General features: G+C 35.7%; 1 protein-coding gene across 1 annotated transcript in view; it reads right to left on the bottom strand.

The window, feature by feature from the left end:
- The window catches only part of LOC110028962 (ABC transporter F family member 5), a 30,527-nt gene extending 17,107 nt beyond the window's left edge, over window positions 1–13,420 (bottom strand). The window contains 2 exon segments of the mRNA XM_020731044.1: window positions 3,554–3,895; window positions 12,426–13,420. Coding sequence (XP_020586703.1) covers window positions 3,554–3,895; window positions 12,426–13,316 — 1,233 coding nt within the window. The 5' untranslated portion in view covers window positions 13,317–13,420.
- Window positions 13,421–13,519: the final 99 nt, after the last annotated feature.

Genomic DNA, 13,519 nt, shown 5'->3' on the forward strand with positions numbered 1-13,519 from the left:
CTCAGTTCTGCAAGGGGAGCCCGTTTAGCAGGGAGGCTAAACCGACCGACCCTAATTAGGGTTGAGAGTTGTTGCCGCCCAAGGGAGACCACTCCTAGTTATCTTTTTTTATTATAAATAGGTTTATTTTGTTAGGGTTTAGTTTTTACTTAGATTTCTATTTGGACAGCCACCTACGTCCCTTTTTTTTCGTTCTAGGGTTGTATCCGAGAACGAGCGGTGCTCCGGTTGTATCTCGCTCCGAGGTGGTGATTATCCCCAACCTCCTCCTTGCCCACAACCTCCCTCTCATTGTCGTTGTCGCTGTACTTGCTGCAAATCATCCCAAAGACAGCAGTTCTGCTGCCTGTTGCAGCCCCAAAACTTCCACCTTCCCATTACCTTCCTCCTTCCCTTCTTCTCAGTTGCAAACCCCAACCCTCCCCCCTTCAGCTATTGTCTTCCCTGTAGCAACCACCTTCCATGTTCTCTCGTAACCTCCTCCCATCCTCCTAGAACTGCAGTCTACTCCTCTAACCTACTGGACAGCCACCACAACTCCTTTCACCGGCTTTCCAGCTGCTGCCAGAACCCACTTCCCACCCTACGCCCTCGCAACCACCTCCAATCCGACTCCTACCTGTTGTCCAGCCGCGATCTACCACCTTAGTCCTTGCCCTATGGTGTCTTTTTATGTTTGTTGTCATCTATTTCCTGTTTTGGAGAGTCATTATTGTAACATATTTGAATTTCAGCAATAATATTTCAATTTTTATTATAATTTGAGTTAACTCTGGTATCATTTAATATCAGAACTAGCCTAATCATAATCTTATCCTAGGGTTTCTAGCATCCGTCATACCCCAAACCTATCTCCACCTAAAATTTTTCTTTCTCACTTTAAGTCACCCTTAACTTGCTCCAACTACCCAAATCCAAAACTTAGCCATGCCGCCAGGGAGAGGGAGATAATCGTCGGAAGCTAGATCGAGGGAAAGGGGCATGATGTCGTTTATGAAGAATTCAGAAATACGTGTTTAAGAAAGTTTTAAAGAAGATATGCAGTCTCATCATCGATGGAGGGAGCAACGAGAAAGCGGTATCTACATAGATGGTGGAGAAATTGGGCATCTTGACTCAGAGTCACTTCCAGTCGTATTCTCAGACGTGGTTAAAGAAGAACAGGGTCAGCATTGACAGGAGGTATCTAGTAGGATTTTCGATTGGAAGCCACTTGTAGGATCAAGAGTGGTGTGATGTGGCACCCATGGATTCCTGTCCTCTATTATTGGGGAGACTATGAAGTCAACCATAGGACTTAGCACGATGGGTTCAGGAACCCCTACTCTTTCATCAAAGAGGGGAAATACACCGTCCTTCTACCTTCTGCGGAATATGAGATCACGGGTACCCTTGCCAACAAAGAAGCATCATTGGTAATAGTTTTGGTAAAGATAAATGTTGATAGGATTGATACATTGATTCCAGACACAGAAGATTAACTACAAAGAGCGTTGTAGGATAGCACAACAGATAGCTTACCACCATGGTCATCACCGTTCAGGAATGCTAACGTTACCCCCACTTTAGATCAAGTTAAGCCAACTACTTTGGGAGGCAATACAACCGACAGTGGTATTAAAGTGGAGTTAGGATTGCAGACGAAGAATCAAAAGCTTCGATGAATGAAGTCGAAGCTCCCCTAACCTTAGGAAACCGACACGGGGTTGCTACAGCTGAACCGGCCTATGGTTCAGCAAAGGTGTGTTGGTTTAGTGGGGAGGTTGAACCACCCGACCCTATATAGGGCTGGGAGCCGCTACCACTCAAGGGGGATCCCTCCTAGTTATCTTTTAATTATAAATAGGTCGTTTCAGGTGTTAGGCTCAGTTTTTGCTGAGATTTCTATTCAGACAGCCATCAACGTCCCCCTTTTCCCTCCTAGGGTTGTCCCTGAGGATGAGAGGTGATTCGGTTGTATCTCGTTCCAAGGCGGTTAATATACACGACCTCCCCCTTGCTCGCAACCTTCCTCTCGCTTCCAGCATCACCGTACTTGCTACAGTTCACCCCAAAGACAGCAGTTCAGCTATCTACTGCAGCCCCCAAACCTTCCTCCTTTCCATTACCTTCCTCCCTCCTTCCTAGCGGCAACCCCCAACCCTCCTCCTGTCAGTTGTTGTCTTCCTTGCGGCAACTACCTTCCAGGTTCTCCCGTAACCTCCTCCCATCCTCCCAGAACTGCCGCCTACTCCTCTAACCTACCAGGAGACCATCAAAACTTCTTTCACCAGCTTTCCAGCTGCTTACCAAAACCCACTTCCAACCCTCTTGCCCTCACAACCACCTAAAATCCGACTCGTACCTGCAATCCACAGGCTTTCCAGCTGCTATCAGAAACCACTTCCAACCCACATTCCCCTCACAACCACCTCCAATCTGAGCCTTACCTGTTGTCCAGCCACCATCCACTACCTTCGTCCTCGCCCTATGGTGTCTTTTTATGTTTGTTGTCATCTATTTCCTATTTCGAAGAGCCAACATTGTAACCTATTTGTATTTCAGAAATAATATTTCCATTTTGACTGTGGTTTGGGCTAACTCTGGCATCACCAAGTACATTAAATTGGGTCAATGAAAAGACAACACCCATTAAATCAAAACTTAGGCCTGCTAATAGATGTATGCCCCAACCCAACTTAAATTAGAGCCAACTCCCATGAAAAGAAGCCCACCAACTAAAAATAAAATTCACTAATTAAAATCAAATCAATAAAAAAAAGTCTCTGAGTATAGTATAAATACTCTTCTAAGTCGAGCTAAGACTTGTGAATAATTGATTCTCACTTATTGTCTCTGCACTCTTGTTGGCCATGTACGACATCTACATACCACAAGTGATCATGCTTGTGCCTCTAAGCTATTCAGTGACACTTGTACAACATGCCCTCTCCATTCTACCCTCTAAAGTTGAGGCTCAATGGCCCATTAATATTGCTAAACCGAGTCCATTGCTATACTCGAGATAATAAAACCATGAGATATTGAATTGGTCATTCTCCATCACCCCAACCATTCCCCACTCATCTAAATTTGCATCAAAATTTCAAATATAATAATAAAAATGAGTTTAAGAAACAATAGAGACTTGCGCCTATAAAAAATTTTAATCCCAAATTTAAACAAATCTGGGTTTAAACAATAAGAAAAGTTAAAATAAATAAAATTTACTTCATAAAAACGAATCCCAAGTCCCCTCTCATTAGGTGTCGGTGACACTCGTAGGGAAGGAGTTGTTTTCTTATTAACAAGTTACATAATCTTTTGTTAAGGCATATAAATTCAGTTTACATGACATTACGCCATTTCCAAAAAAAAAATGACATTAAACGGTCTGTGTTTTATCTGCAGATGTAGAAACCAAAGCAAAATCTTCCAGAAAATTTAACTAAAAAAATTGTTCAAAATAAACTTGTTTCAAAGATGTTTGGAAGTCAACAATGCCCTACTTAGTCAAAACAAAAACCATCATATTTAATAAATTACTACATTAAAAACTGTTTTTTAGTCATACCTTTTCTTCACTGGAAGCACGTCCAGAATTAGCTCCACTTCCCAATCTACTTATTAAATCCTTCGTGTGTTCAATCTCTTTCTGTTGTTTTTCCCAAGCTGCATATTGTGTTTCTACCCATGTTGCTTTTGATAGCAAGTACTGGGAATAGTTCCCTACAAAAGTCCTGGATACTCCCATATCCGTTTCCACAATCTTTGTGCAAAGTATATCGAGGAAAGCTCTGTCATGAGATATGATGACCATAGGAACATCTTGCTTATTTAGATAATCTTCCAACCACTCGATGGTGTCAAGATCAAGGTGATTAGTTGGCTCATCAAGAAGTAGAAGATCAGGTTCCTACAATATTTTTGGTGTCAGTGAATATAAAGAGCACAAAATACAAGTAACAGAAGATATAGAAGAGGACACATCATTCATTCATATAGAAGCACCCACGTAAGAAATAAAGCATGCAGTGCCATAACATGCATAAATCCTCAAGATGCTATACCGGTTTGAGCCAAAAATGACTTAAAATATAGCAAAACAAGTTACGAATGACAATGCATCGGTCATTACCGAACACCATTATTGAACATTGGTTTAATTTCAATAACTACGTAGGAGCAGTAGCATCTAGATAGTGCATGTTATAGCTCCAACAAAAAATAAATAAAATGGCATATCAACACATAGCAACAACAACCAGGAGAATAAAAAAAACGAAAGAAATTTCCACAAATAAATATCTTACATTTAAAAAATATACGTCTAGTTACCTACTAGGAGATTGAATGTGTGGGGCCAAGCTGAGCTCAACAGTACGATATGATAACCAACAACCAAAAAACTTAGGCCAATGGATAAGAGACACCACTATAATTTTAAGAACTCAACTACTATTTTATTTTTTACAATTATTCATCATTCTCATATGGATCTTGACAATATAACTCTCATCCCTCTTACATGAGAGTTTTCCACATCAATGATCACTTAATTCCAAATGAAAGCCATTTAATGCTATCAAATGTTATGTGGCTCATGCAGCAAGAACTCATAGGATTCACCCGCTCTTGAACTTCACTAAACTATAGTGGAAGTTGGAAAACCCATGAGTCATAAACCATATGAACAACATCATAGTCAAACCACCAACATGAATACCCCGCCAATTGAGAGAGTGGCGTTACAGCTTGAACCAAATATACTAGCAAAGGACATCCATCAACATAAAACCTCAAGCTATCTGATCAATGGTCACTAGTTATATATTAGAAACACAATTTTTATCACAATTATGATATGAGACTATTATACACAATCAAGTGAATCTTAGCACAATTCATGCTCAAGGATCCCCCAAAAAGATGAAGTAAAGAACAGAATTTACCAGTTGAAATCATAAAAAATAATAACAATGCAAATCATATCATGGTATATGGGAATCGGAGCAGAAGTGTTTATTATACTTGATTACCGTAGGTCTTCATAAAGTTTGCCAAAATGAAGATTTATTAGCTAAAATTTTGCATCTTTAATAATTTCATGACGCTCAAGTCTTTATTTAAAATTGTATTTTAGACATTAATTCAGGTCACCAATTATGAACAATGTCTGTAGAATAGGCATGCCTGTCAAAAAAATTGTATAAAAAAACCTTAATGAACTAACTGTATATTCTTCTAGATTTAAAAGCTTGAAAACTACTACCAGTGAGCCAAACTGTAAAAGCCTAACTGACTGATGTTAGGTTTATAACCAATCACAATGTTATGCTAAAATTCATAAAATGAATAGAAATCGACGTAGTAAATGCTCTACTGAATTGCTAAAAAAATGGCATACCATTACCATACATGATGGTAAAAAATGTTGGCATTTGGCAAGGGCTAACTAGAAAATCAACGCTATATTATAACTTGACCCATTTTGACCAAGAAGTGATCAAGGGTTGGCTAAGACATCATCGCGTGTAACTTGCCAAAATTTATGCCAATTGTGATAGAAATGAGCAAGGGTCTGATGGTCTAAAAATAGGAAAAAATATGCTACATGAAATATGGGGTCCTTGAATTATATGACAGGAAATAATTATTAGAAAAAGAATTGATGTGGCATGTTCACAAGAAAATAAAATAAAGGTAAAGATCTACTACTGTTAATATTTTAGAAGCGTTAATGACCAAAATGCAGTTACCGGTGGGAATTAATTTAAAAGCTAACCTTTGCTGAGAATTCTGAAAATGAGGTTCGTACTTTGCTTCAAGAGAAAAAAATATGAAATTTCTGAAAAATTAATTTTGAAAAAAAGTTGATGAATTACTCGCAAAAAAAATTCTATAATAGAGATGATAAATATTAGCAGTGACTTAAATTGAAATGTGGGTTCTAGTGGGATGAGTTATGTAGAACTTGAGATGAAAAATGAAATAACAGATAAGAAAGAAGATACAATTCATAGTAGCAAATATTCTTACAAGAAATAAGAGATATTTTATAATTGAGAAGAGCCCTTAGATACATTAAGGTTGTACCACAAAACTAGAGACAAACTTCTCATTGTTTAGAATGAAAACAAAAAATAATTTTAATGCAATAAACGAAACTCAAAGGAAAGTTTGACAACAAAATATAGAACAACAATAATGATTATAACTATTAAAATATATAGCTTAATAAAAAGAAATAAATTAGATGATCCTATTGCATAAACTTAAAATATGAAAAGTTCTTCTTTCAAAGATGAAGGATAAAAGCAGAAAAATAGAGTTTCAAAATTAAATAGATTGGTTGTGGGATAAAATGCCTAGTTAACTTAAAGTCCCATAAATTCAAAGAGAGACTAGAAATTGACTGAATATAACAGAAACGGAGGTGGCATGAGAAGTTACATACAAATTTTGAGATAACTAAAATGGTTTAAAAGGTGAATAAGAAAACTTATTGTAACATACAATAAGTATAAGATACAAGCTTTGCAAAGTAGGCAGTAGACATAATCAATATTATAGTTAATGCTTTGCATAATAAGTAAAAAAGAAGGACAAAAAAATATATTAAATAGTTATGACAACATCAATGAGATTTATATAACACTTGGATCAAGATATTGTAAGTGTGAAAACACGATCATAATTTAAGATAAAGCTATCAAGCTATGAAATACCAACACATACACGAGACATGAACATAACCACGAAAAGGCAAAACTATAAAAAGCAAGACACGGTGTGATATGGATAAGATTTTTAAAAAATATTAAATGTAAAATGTGTAATCAAAACACACGATGTCCATATCCAAAAATGAAGAATAATATTATATGTATTACATAAAAAGCTTAAAGACCAACAAAAGAAAAAACAATTATATTAAAATACTTTATTAAGCATACTTTATTTTTTTATCAAATATAATAAATTGTCAGCAACATTGATCATTAGACACGATTTTGTCATTCTCAACATTATATTTTCCATGTCAATGTCAAAATAAGAAAAAATACATCACCTGAAAAAAATTATGAATACAATAATATACCCGTAATTGACTCAGTACACTTAGCATCAAAATCATCATCAGCAATAGCACCAATATTTTCATCAATAAACTCTCAATTACAACCAATAGAAATCAGACTGTTACGCTAGCTCATAAAAAGTACAAATGTTGAGGTGTGCTCTACATAAATACCAAGTCTAATTTTGAAATATATATATATATATATATATAGTGTCGGATTTTTAGGAGAGATTTTTTTTTTTTTTTTAGAATTTTCTATTATTGGTAGTTTCCAATTTTTTAAACTACATTTTAGGATCTTCCTCTACTACTCAATTTGTAAACATTTGTTATGAAATCTTCTTCTCAAAATTCTTCATAGTATCATAGCCAAGTTTCTATTGCTACACTAGAGGTGTCACAGCACCACGCTAATTATCTACCTCGAGAACACATTCCAAGGTTTCCGTTTCGTCGGCATCCTAGAGTAAGCATAGAATTGGGAAAAGGACAATTGCTCCCGTCGCAGCTTCCTGGCCATTTTGTCGTCAACGGTTTTGGATCTGCGTCAACATCGGGAGCTTTGGGTCTGCCACGACATTGAGGGTTTCAACTTCTTCTCCATTAGAGCCTTCTCCATCAACTTCTACTCTACTGTATGTTTCTTCACTGATGGCTTCGTCTTAGCTTTAAGCATCGATATAGTTTCCCAGCTGCAAAAGAACTCACGACGGAACTCGATGTTTTGATTTCTCATTTCCTTTATCTTCTATGTCGATGTCGTACAAGTCGGTGATGACTGGCGCCCAAAGAAATTTTAAGGTTTCAACCAGTTTTAGTAATTCTGAAACCACTGCCCCGCCCTACAACTTATCTCATGCATGTATCTATTGATTATAATTCACAGAAATTAGCCATTCATCTCACGGTTATAAAACTCAATAGGCACAACTACTTTGAGTGAGCTCAATCCTTAATATTAGCAATTGATGAGATAGACAAAAATTGAAAACTTAACTGGTGAAATCTTAAAACCATTTATTGGTGATCCTAATCTAAAGATATGGTGGTTAGAAAACTCTCGTTATTGTTTGGTTCATCAACTTCATGAAGCCTGCCATAGAAAAACCTCAAAAACTTCTTCCAACTACTAAAGATGTTTAGAAGGCCTTTCGAGATCTTTATTTAAACATGGAGAAGTCTTCTTAAATTTTGAGTTGAAAGCTTAATTTTGTAAATCCAAACAAAATGATTGTGATGTTACTACCTATTACAATGAGTTTGCAACTAAAAATATCTTGAGTCAATTCTTTCTAAAAAAATATAAATAATTCATCAATGCTCTTGTATCGATATATCACAATAAAATTGTATCACCGAAAAAAAAAACACTTACTGAAAGTTGCTTGGACATTATTGTTTACCAATCAGATGTTCAAATATTTTTGAGTTGAAGTCATTCTTATTGTTACATTCCTCATAAATAGAGCACCAAAAAGATTTTAAACTTTTAAACACCTTTTGATGTTTTTCATAAAAAAATATCCTACAAATCGGCTCTCTTCGTCTTTACCATTAAAGATATTCAGTTGTACTGCTTTTGTGCATGCTCATAGCCCTAATAAAGGCCAGACTGAACCCCAAGCAAAAAAATGTGTTTTTAAGTTATACTTCCACTCAATTTTGATCCCATTTCTAAAAAAATATTTGCTATCATAAATGTCGCATTATTCGAATTACAACCCTTTTTCACACCTCATCTTCTTCAAGGAGGGAACATAAAAAAAATTCGGCTACTATTTTCAAAATCTTTTCCAAATCAAAGATTCACAAAATACCTCCCAAATATTGATTCTTCAGCCTGAAAATCCAAACTGCATTATACCAGGAGAATGTGAGTAAAGTTGTTTAAATAATGAAGACGATTCAAGTCTTCCTTCAGCGCCATCCCACAATATTCATGATCTTATAATGACTAACAAAGAAAAAGTAAGAAATAGAACAATGATATTGGTACCATTTGACATTGTCTACTCGCGTCAAAGAATAACTCAAAAGAAAGGGTCTACGAATCTTTTGCACTGCCCAGAAATTGTAAACCTTCAAAAAATATACTCACTGAGCCTTTATCTCAAGTTCGGTTCACTTCATCCTTCAGTTCTAAGTCTTTTAATCCTTAACCTGAGGTTAGTTTCAATTCTAAGTAATGATTTTAGTATTTCCATTGATAGTAGTAAGAGTGTAAGGTCCTGCACCCAACATCTAGTGTCCTATCACGTGTCATATGAAAATCTCTCATCCAATTTCGTGTTTTTACTTCATAATTATCTTATATAGAAATTTATAATACTGTGCAAAATGCCATGCAATTTCTAAGCAGAAGGAGGCTATTTTCAAGGACAATTGTAGGGTGAAAATGAATGTTTATAGTCAAGAATAAATATGATGGCTCTCTAGAATAGTAAAAGACTCGAATGGTTGTCAAAGAACTCGCTCAGACCAATGACATTAATTACTTGGAGACATTTGCTCCCGTGGTAAAATTATTCTTATGTCACTTACAGCTAATCTTGATTGGCCCCTACAATAGTTTGATATAAAAAATGCATTCATCAATGAAGACTTGGAATAAAAAATGTACATGGATGCACCTTTAGGATTTGGAGAAAAGTTCAACACAAAGATCTGCAAACTAAAGAAGTCCTTATATGAGTTGAAGAAATCATCAATAAGAGCTTCGTTTGAAAATTTTACTTTGTTTATTAAAAGTCATGAGTATACTCAATGGAAAGGAGATTATATAATACTTTTAAGACATTTAAATGATAGAAAAATAATCATATTGATTGTGTATGTGTATGATATAATTCTCACAAGAGATGACATATATGTGATGAACCGTTTGAAGTCTTCCCTCCCATCAATGTTTGAGACCAAGGACTTAAATTCCTGGGGTATTTTCTTGACATAGAAGTTGTTTGATCGAAGAAAGAGATAGTAGTTTCCCAATGGAAGTATGTTCTTGATTTTCTCAAAGAAGCTGGAATGAGTAAATTATAGGCTTGTTGAAACTCCAATTGATCCCAATCAAAAAATGGTAGATAAAAAAGAAGGTATCTATTGTACAGTTCGGCATTAAAAGTTACTGGGAAAGTTGATATATTTATCACATGCACAACCAGATATTGTCTTTACTATGAATTTGGTAAGCCAGTTTATGCATTCGCCCTATGAAAATCACCTTGAAGCAGTTAATAGGATTGTCATATACCTAAAAAGTACATGAGGAAAGGACTTACTCTTTCAGAAGATTGCATAACATTACATAGAGGTATACACTGATACAAATTGAGCAGGCTCAGTTATCGACAGAAGATCAACATCCAGATACTATACTTATGTCGGGTAAAATTAGGTTACAAGCTAAGTAATAAACAAAATCGTTGCAAGGAATAGCGTCAAGGCAGAATATAGGACTGTAGTTAATAGAGTATGTGAGATAATATGATTGAAGAGTTGTGGATTCCAATAAACATGTCATGAAGTTTTACGACAATAAAATCGTTAAAAGTATTCCGCAAAATCCAATGCAACATGATAAAAAAAATATGTGGAGATTAAAGGCATTTCATAAAAAAGAAAATTGATTGTGGAGTTATTTGAATATAATCAAGAAGCATAAAATAGATAGAAAAAAATAAAGCTCATATATCTTAAGCAAATATACATTAAGTTAAAACTTTAATTTGAAATATAATTTCTATTGAGAACTGTAGACTGGTACATATTTGAGTAAATTGATTAGCAAATCTGTTTAATTAAACTTACCTTTAACTAAGTATAAGACCGTGAGAACAAAAAAAAGTCTCAAGAGTGAAGTCATTGAAAATATGTATGAGAAAATAATGATTAGCAATACATGTAGTTGTAGAGTTACCAAAAGCCTTTTTCATGCTGGGACTACATCAAAGATCAAAATTCTCTCTACTTTTTTATATTGACTAAAAATATGCTAACTAAAACACTCAAAAATAGTCACCTTAGGGTGAATTATTAGCAATTGACATTGTGATTGCATTTATATGTGAGAGCTTTTTCAAAATAAAAAGTACATGATGCACAAGTGAGCAAGCAAGCACATAACATGGTCTTACAGGAGAAAATGTTCAAGATTTACAAATGGTAAACAAATAAAGCAATTCAACGGATGTAAAATTTATGGTAGGAAATCATTAGAATAAATAATGATGTAAATTTAAGAATAAAAGTTAACTGTTTAAGATTGACAAGTGACTCAAGTATTACGAGTATAGGTAAATTTCATAAAACTAGAATTAAAATAATTATGTTATATGTACATGAGCCTTGGCCTATTGAGCATCGAAACATTATTAATAATTAAATTGAGTATGATAGAAATAAAATATTATGATGAATGTGCATAAAAATATGAAGAATAAGGGGAATTGAAAAATGATTGATCATTAAAGAAATAAAAGTAGTAATACTATTGACAAAATTAGCACAAATATACATTGGGTTCTTTCAGCCTATAAAACTTCGGAAAAAAAATAGTCATACATCGAATGGGATGGAAGAATTAATATGAAATGCATAATAATAAAAAAGAGTAGAATAAAAATAACATCACTAAAAGATGTGGAGAAATCCTTACATGGAGATAACACCATATCTAGAGCTCAATAGCCATTAATACAGAAAGACAATTCATAATGCCAAGTCAACTAATTTGGATAAGGACGATGATGATGAAGTGTAATTTTCAAGATGAGACAATACCAATAAAACTTTGAAATTGCATAACCAATGCCAATATTCTCATATTTATGCAATAAAAGGAAGGAAATTTTCAGGTTTTAAATGCAACATATTCATAAAAGTTGATTAAAATAGTATATCCAAAAAAGCAATTCTTTTGCTTGCATGTATGTATATGCTGGATGCCAAAGGCTTACATTGATGTAAAGTGGTAGAGAGAGGGAATATCAGATTGCTCAAGCTGAAAAGGCAAAACCAAATTCAACTTCTAATAAAGACCAAAGCAATTATGAAGGTGTAGAGCCAACCCCAAATAGATGGGATAATGCTGGTGATGATGATTGCTTATGTTAACTGCTAATGTCTACCACTGTACATTGCTAATAATCTTACACATAAGAATGATTCAAGGGACATTGAGAAAGTCCAGGAAGCTTAATGGCAAGGTGCTAATGATGAGAATCTTAGATTCATTTGAAACAGAACCAATAATTACCAAGTTTAATTAAGTTTCTACAATGCACAGAAGATGCAAATACAGAAAAAAAATAATTATAACTATTTAGACCACAACTCAAAAGCAGTAATTTCATCCATAACATGCCTGAAGTAGAATTTTTCCAAGGGACATCCTCATCTGCCATCCACCACTAAATGAAGCAACTAACCGATCAGAATCCTCAGCCGTAAATCCGAGCTCAGGCATTATCCTACTAATCTTCACATTCACCATGTCAAGGTTAACATCCTGTGCCCTCCTCTGAAGCAAGTCCAGTTCATCCAGTAGTCTCCCCATCAAGGCCAGATCCTCCACTGATCTCTCCAGCGCCTTCTGCACCTTCTCCAGCCTCTCTGATATCTCCATCTCCTCCTTAAATGCACTCAAGAATTCCTCTTTCACCGTTCTGTTTAGGCATACCTCAAATTCCTGGCTCAAGAAGGAAATCTTCATGTTCTCCTTGGACTTCACAAGATTCCCTGCATCCGGCTCTTCCAAGCCCGCGATTATCCTTAGTTGAGTCGTCTTCCCGGCACCATTAACCCCGACCAACCCCACCTTTTGCCCTTTCTTCACCTCCCAGCTCACGTCCTTGAGGACAGTCACGCCTTTGAAAGACTTACTGATGTTTTCTAATTTAATTCCCGATGATACGCTCGACGCCCCACTACTCGACTTCTTGGACGATTTCTTCCACTCCTTGATGGTTGAACTCTCCTGTAAGAGGAACTCAATGTCTTCCTCTACAACGCTAGCCTCCGTCTCCGCGGTCTCGACGGCGACTGCCGAAACCCTGGAAGAAAACCTAGCATCTGCACTACCAAAGCCCGTCTTTTTCAGTGAGGCAAGATGCACGCGCCTCGGATTTAATGTAAGCGCAGGGAATGTTTGGAATCGAGGCGGCAGCTTCTTCGCCATCGCTTCGCTTGCTAGGGACGAGCTTGAGAGGAAGCTCGATCGGAGATGGATGCTCCGAAACCCGGCGGCGATATCCATCTCCGACGAGGCAGAGAGGAAACTCAACTGTTCAGGAATTCTAGCGATTGCGGACTGATTAGTGTTATGGCTTCCGGAAGAAGGCGAAGTGAGCTGCCAGAAGAAATCAGTGTTCGTAGTTATTTTAATTTTTTTAATTTACTTTTTAAGGAGAGAATATAAATTTATATATATGTACACACACACACACATATATATATATA

Source organism: Phalaenopsis equestris, unplaced genomic scaffold (genome assembly GCF_001263595.1).
Source record: "Phalaenopsis equestris unplaced genomic scaffold, ASM126359v1 Scaffold000540, whole genome shotgun sequence".
NCBI classification, from domain to species: domain Eukaryota; kingdom Viridiplantae; phylum Streptophyta; class Magnoliopsida; order Asparagales; family Orchidaceae; genus Phalaenopsis; species Phalaenopsis equestris.